This window comes from Lissotriton vulgaris, chromosome 3_1, assembly GCF_964263255.1.
Source record: "Lissotriton vulgaris chromosome 3_1, aLisVul1.2, whole genome shotgun sequence".
In the NCBI taxonomy this organism is placed as follows: Eukaryota; Metazoa; Chordata; class Amphibia; order Caudata; family Salamandridae; genus Lissotriton; species Lissotriton vulgaris.
In genome coordinates this window covers 1018945703-1018952704 of record NC_141689.1, presented here as the reverse complement: position 1 = coordinate 1018952704, position 7002 = coordinate 1018945703, and the positions used below count along the sequence as shown (strand labels likewise).

General features: G+C 45.8%; 1 protein-coding gene across 1 annotated transcript; it reads left to right on the top strand.

Moving 5' to 3' along the window:
• Positions 1–1685: 1685 nt before the first annotated feature.
• On the top strand, positions 1686–6740 carry CER1 (cerberus 1, DAN family BMP antagonist). The gene is made up of 2 exons (XM_086963092.1): positions 1686–2243; positions 6362–6740. Exons 1-2 carry the CDS (start codon positions 1686–1688, stop codon positions 6653–6655), a joined length of 852 nt encoding a protein of 283 aa, XP_086819218.1. The 3' UTR covers positions 6656–6740.
• Positions 6741–7002: the final 262 nt, after the last annotated feature.

Sequence of the window (7002 nt, the reverse complement as noted above, 5' to 3'; positions counted from 1 at the left end):
AAAGTGCTCGGCCGGCCCCCCACCGGCCCGGGGGGTTTGGGGGTGCGACGGCGCTCTTTGCCAGGGCCGGTTTTCGGCTGATTTTGCTAAAAGGCCGTTTTTGCAGCAATGCTGCAAAAACGGCCCTGAAACAAATATGGCCCCCCAGGGGCCCAAAACCAGCCCCCACCCTTGCGGCGCACCGGGGGGGTTGCCCGGTGCCCGCAACAGCCAGTCCGGGTCTAGGCACGGGAGATGGGCTTGTACAAGGGAGCCAATGACCAGTTACATCTCTCAGAAGGGTCTCAGGACATCCCAAAAAAGACCCACTTTAGAGCTGCACTTATCAGGTCCACGTCAGAACTAGCCTTGCTCCTCAGTAGGGAAGCAGAGAGACTACAGCCTTGATTTTGCATAAAATGTTGCGTTATGGAGTGTGGGAAACATTTTATGATGGATCAACCATGAGTGTAACCAGCTAACTCAAATGACTGTTCTAATTTAGGAGTCAAAAAATATGATTTAACAGGGAATACGTTGTGCTTAATCTGTTCTAGTCTGCCTTGGAGTTAATGACTATGATAGAAATGTTAACATAGATACATTCTCGAACCTCAATGTTCAGTGTCTGGTCATATTATTGTATGGTCCTTGCTGAAAGGCTCTCCCCTCGACGGGTTCCCTCCTGTGATGAGGATGCAAAGAAGATATAATGCTGGTCCAGTGTCAACTTTTCAATTAAATGGAGTGGGCTACGTGAATGTGGTGGAAGGTCAGAGCAGGAAAGTGATCAAATTGATGCTACGAAGAGGGCCGGCCCTCCAAATAAGGGACACTTCAGAACTAAGCGAACTGTCCTTTCACAAAATGCTTGGCGCCTGAATTATACTGTTCAACAGGGCTGGTTATCTCTCAAGCTTGTACATTTTCTTATTCTAAACGACTTTTTGTTTTTTATACATTTAGCTCTCCATCCATATTTGAAAGATATACAGACCTTGGGGGAAAAAAAATAAACGGGTGCGTTTATTCTGTGTGTGGGGAGGGGGGCGCTCTACGATAAATACGTAATAAACATTAAAACGGCGACTTTGGAACTGGATAACCAAGTAGGAGTCCCAGCGTCACTCAACATCCTTGGGCCTAGTTCTCTCTATATAAAACTGTAAAAATATATTTTTCAAAAGTACTCTCGATGTGAACAAGCAAGGTAGGAGTGTGCTCCCAGTTTCACAATTCTCTTTAGTAAATAAACGTTGACTGATGTGGAACTGCTGGGCAGGGCCGCTGTGCATAACATTTGTTTATCCAGTTCCGAACACATGGCTGGTCTGCATTTCTTTGAAATACGCACTCGTGGGTCGCGCAATTGCTTTGTTGATTTAGGTAATACACACCCGAGGGTGGGCAGCCTCTTTCCCAGACGGCGAATCAACAACTTCTGCGAGCTGCCCCGCCAAGTAATGACCCCCCGGGCCGCTGCTTGAAAGCGCCTCCCTTACATACACACGCCGAGATGACGAGCTGGCGGTTCAATTAGCACAAATGCCCCCATTATAATTAAGGCCCCGTGTAAATGTGCCAAAGCTGCTGCCCCAGGGACCCCCTGAGGCAGCCACGACGCTGCTTCCGGTATAAAGAGACAGGGCCCGAGGGCACCCCTGCACACATAGCCCGAGGCCTTGAAGAGACAGAGGAGAACCAGGATGCGTCTGATACTGTTTCAGCTTTTGGTGATGACCTGGCTCGCAGAGGGCAGGCTAGAGAGAGGCCTGCAGGCCAAAAAGAGGAGGCAAGCGCGACTGCTGTCCTACCAGGACCAGGTCCGACTCGGGAGCGAGGGCCAAGTCGTGGAGATGTTGGAGGTCGAGCCCAACGCCTTCAAAGACATGCTGCAGCACGGTGGGCCTGGTCCGGCTGCTGAGCCAGACCTGGCCGAGGCCTTACACCCAACAGGAGGCAAGATGGCGGGAGAGAGAAAGAAGGTCCGGCTGAGCCTACCCCCCGTCGAGCTTCATTTGGGAGGCAGCCTGGGAACGTGGGGGCTGCCGGACACCGAGAACATTCCATTGGAGGCTCTGAGCCACGCTTTCCCACCGCCTCCCCCCGAGAGGAGAAACAAGGAGCCCACAGGCATGAAGAACGCCAAGAAGTTTTGGAACCTCTTCCTGCTCAGGAGGAACTCGGCCTCGGAGGAGCTGGCTCTGCCCATGAAGACCGAGGGGATGCAGCAGGAAAACTGCCGCACGCTGCCTTTCTCCCAGGTAAGAAGCATCTACGGGTAATGGCTGTATAACCTTCTTTTACCACTTCTCTCACTAGCGTCTTGGCGCATTGAAGCAGACTTCTAACAGCCCGTCGCAATCTATAAATCAACAATGGTACCACAGCACAATAATATATCATGATACAAAAGCAGAACATAGCCACATAACACATAGAAACATTTGGCACACTATAGTGTGCAGAGTAGCATAACATAGCACGCAATTCCATTCAGCATCAGACTAACCCATACATGACATGTTTATGACGTAAACAAAGGGATCCATTGTGGCGGCTCTAACAAAGTGGCCCGATTCTTACAATAAATGTATATCCTTATAATGCTGCTCTCAATCTTTTACGTGGAATCTAACCTTCTATTTGGAACAGCAGGATCAAATACATTTAACGTCTTCGAGTTCTTCAGATACACACCTTTGCCCCACCCCGCCTCCTTCTGAAAACAACAAAGATGCAACTTCAAAACACGACCTGTCCGAGGCCTTCAAATAACGGGCCCGGCTAGTAGTGACCGAACTGGGGACTACGGTCACGTCAACGCCTTGCTTTACATTTGCGCCATCTGTAAATCGTCCTCTATTACCAGCGCTGCGAAGCAGGAACAGCGCAGTGTGGGCACTTTACAAAAAACACGAAATACAGTTACCGCGTGTTTCTCCAAAATGTACGCTACAAGCTATGGTTACTTACTGCCCGTTACTGACAGACGCAAGGAAAGATTTCCCAAATTTTAGCGCCAGCAAAAATTGAATTTGCACTTATGTAATTGCATATCAACGCTACCCCAAAACCGCAGAATTGTATAAAGCAATTCGTTTTCTGAGAGGTAGTGGCTCAGCAGTTGATTGAAAGTGTGTGTAGGTCACAGGTTCAAACCCTGGTGTGTCCACTCAGCCTTTCATCCTTCCGAGGTCAATAAAATGAGTACCATTGAGTTGGCTAACAATAAACATCTGTTATTCAGCGCCAAGATACCTTTGGGTGAAGGTGCGCTTTATGCATGTTATGTTATGTTATGTAGGAGTGACTACTGATATGTGTTAGGCAGGTTGGACTAAGACACTTAACTAATGACTATTCGACTTTATGAGGCCTGGTGCGGGGTGTGTGAATGGGGCAATGCAGGGTATATTTGGCCTCTCCCTGGAAATAGCCAGGGTCGGATTGGGACAATTAATATATATGTCCACCAAAATAAAATTGCCCCCAGATCAGGAAACCAGATAGCTAAAAGTGGCCCGTGTTTGGAAATCAGTCTAGCAATGAACTTTTAAGGACACGCTATGTGTGTATTTTGCAAAGTATAGGAGATGGCATGCTTTTATGTTTGCTGCATGCAATGTTTGTTTAAATATAATTGAAATCAACAGTAAAAAGCAGCCCACCTTGCCACAAAACAAGCTCACACACTACAAAAATACAGACCCGAGAACTGATCTGTTAGACCAGCCCATCGCACACTACCTGGTTGCCCTATAGGCCAGCGCAGCTCTTAGTAACAATGGTAGGTTCGTCTATAACAACAGACAGAGCGCCAAGACCCACCAGTCCCTTCTGCATCACTTCCCCAATGGGAAGTCGAGATTTTATGAGGCAGAGTGCCGAGTGAGCTGTGTTACCGAATCCTAACTCACTCCATCCTACATTGGGCCTTGAGTTGTCGACATATTTGTTTTCCAGGCAAAGCCTCCGAGTCCTATTCTTTTCAAAGCCTGCAAATGTTTTAAATCTAATGCAAATAATGTACAAAGAGTGCACATGGCCGGCTTTTTCCACTTAACCATAATGCGATCCTCAAATCGGGATTTGGTTCAACCTTCCAATGGTCAGAGTGGCGTCTTACGAAGAAAAACGCGCGACAACTTACAACTGTTGACATTTTTAGCTGCCTTCAGATGTGCATTCCCTGCTGGAGGGGCGCAGTTGGAAGTCACGGGGGTTGTGTCCTAATTTAGGTTTCTAGGTTTTACGAAGGCCTTTTCAGCTCCGCGGCTCACGTGCCTTGGCCCTATTATTCAAGCACCAACGCGCGCCAATCAGCAGCTCTACCGCGAGCGGCGCAGTCACTCAGATGACTCTGAGGGGGAGTCCCTTGAAGACGCCGGCGGCAAATATTATTGCAGCTGCTCAGGGGGTGACCACAAGTCACGTGACAGTGACATTGCAAACCAAATGCAACCACTAACATACTCATTTAGACCCATTCGTGCTGCATACACGGGCGCAAATGCAGTCAACACCTGTTTAAGTAATCCATGAGTAGTTGAGGGCAAATTGCACCCACTAACCCATTATCTGTGCAGCCAGGTACCACTGTGACGTGGTACTCACACACACAAACACAACGCGATAGTATTAATAACAAACATAACTGCATCTTCGCTCTTCAGTCTGCTTTTTTAACCCAGTTTATAAATGAGATTCAGAATCACGCGGTAACAATAATAGACGCACCAGGATGTTTTTTAAACCGATATTTATTGGTGGTGTCCCCATGACCCAGAAGTTTGTAAGTCGTACACATCCGTTTCAGCGGTGGTGGCCTCTCAGTGATGCTCTCCCGGAAGAGATCTCTTACTGGGAGCTAATCTAGCTCAACTGAATTACATTTAAATCTTTCTTAGAGGCAGTGGTCGAAGTGGGCAGGATCTGAGGGGCACGACGCAACCATACTTTTTTTTTATTTAAGAAAGACAGCTCACTTACTTTTTGTGAAAAAAACAACCCTCCTGAGAGAGTTATTTCGGGAGTCGAAATGCTTCAACTAAAGTGTAAGGCGGGAAGTCTCTTGTGCCCTGAAACCGAGGAGGGGCAGACAGCTAAACAAGCCTTCTTGCCAAGGTGCCTGCTTCCCTGAAAGAAATGTAAATGTGCACAACTGGTTCATCTGTAAATGTAAAGGGTGCTTGGAAGCCGGTATTGTCTTTAATTGATGGAATCCCTTGAAGCATCCTGATGACATAGATTTATTCTTTTTGAATGGCATTGCAGACTGAGCTGTGAAGTGTGTGCTTTTAAATACTGTTATAAAAAATGCATCATGTACATACCATCTAGGTATTGATAAAATGTATATTTTGGAAGCACTTTTTTATTTTAAATCTTTTGTGCATTCTGTAGCAGCCTATCTTGGAAGACTAAACACACACAAGTCACTATTCTTCACTGCACCAACCTTGTTTCAATTCTGTGGCTCTCAGGTTACAGACACAGACCTCTGCAGTGCATTAACTAATAGAAGTTTAATACTTTACAATAGAGCATTTCCCACTGGTTAACTTTACTTGTATTTATTTTTCATTTTAGCTCAGCCATTACTTTTTAGGTAGCTACCTGAAGGTGAAAGACTGAAAAAATGTACAGAATATTGTGTGTTAGCCATGTCTTTGATCCCGTCCCCACACTCACTCACCCTGCCCCCTTTACGCACAGCATAACAATTCCCATACTTTTTAAAATCCAATTGACCACTTTTTAGCGTCCTCCAGAAGTGGAGGTCTCTGTCCATGGGTAGGATTCAGGGTGCAGTAATGACAGGAACCCCAATCATTGCTAGAGGTTCCTGAATACATTCCATTGATTTGTTATAGAAATGCATCAATGCGTGGCAGCCTCCTACTAGATGCCTGGAGAACTTTTTATGTGTAACTCTTCCTATCCGTGGACATGTGACACCAGGCTTGCGGAACATATCTCAATTTACCTTTCCCTATGATGAGTTGTCCAGAAGCCATTGTAGATCCTGATATAATGCTGTTTGTGGCGTGTGGTGAGTGAATCCAGAAACTTCTGCGTAAACACCAATAAATAAATGAGGATATTTGTGGACAAACCACACATGTAATTAGCTCTCTTAAAACATTTCTATGAATATGTCACTCTATATAATTAAAGAAAAGATCATAAAGACAATACATATTTTGTTATTGTACTTATTGGATAACTGCGGGTCCACCGGGCAGTGAGTTTTTTTTGCTTACAAGTGTAGTCCAAACCTCCAAGGCTCTTCATATGTGTTAACCAAAAACATGTAAAATGAGTAAATTGCTGAAACAAAACTGAACTACAGTAACCAGAAATGTTTTAACATTTTCAGAGCATTGTCCATGAAAACTGTGAGAAGGTCGTGGTGGAGAACAACCTGTGCTTTGGGAAGTGCAGCTCTTTCCATGTTCCTGGCCCGGAAGACCATCTTTACACCTTCTGCTCCCACTGTTTGCCGACCAAGTTCACCATGCACCGCTTGCAGATGAATTGCACTGGTTTCACCACACTGGTGAAGGTGGTCATGATAGTCGAAGAATGCCAGTGCGAGGTCCAGCGGGGAAAACACACAAAGCCAGCTGTCTTTCAGGCAAACCTAGACACGGATGTGCCGGACAGCAAGTAACTCACATGTGCCTGGGCACCAGGCAGCGGACTACTTTTAGCTTCTTGTCTTGAGAGCAGCTTAGTGCCACAGTGTTCTGTGTGTCTTTGAGGACTGATTACTAGTAAAATGGCTACCAGATTTTCAAAATGTGACCTCCACACTCTCAGATGCAGTGTTGTGCAATGGTATCAACTGTATATATTGTTTCTTAAAGAAATAAATTCATATATGTAACTACAAGTTTTTTTTTCGAATTATATTCTTGGAATGCCACTATTAGCCTGCATGCATGATTCTTTGTGTTGTGTTTGAGAATCAGTTCATCAGTTCAATTGTGCTATTTCCTGTGGAATATTTCATAATGC

What these genes read in the sequence shown, in the direction of transcription:
- CER1 (XM_086963092.1), top strand. Translation starts at nt 1,686, where the DNA reads ATGCGTCTGATACTGTTTCAGCTTTTGGTGATGACCTGGCTCGCAGAG. An exon ending in GCACGCTGCCTTTCTCCCAG is followed by an intron (nt 2,244 to 6,361) that starts GTAAGAAGCATC and finishes TAACATTTTCAG; the next exon opens with AGCATTGTCCATGAAAACTG.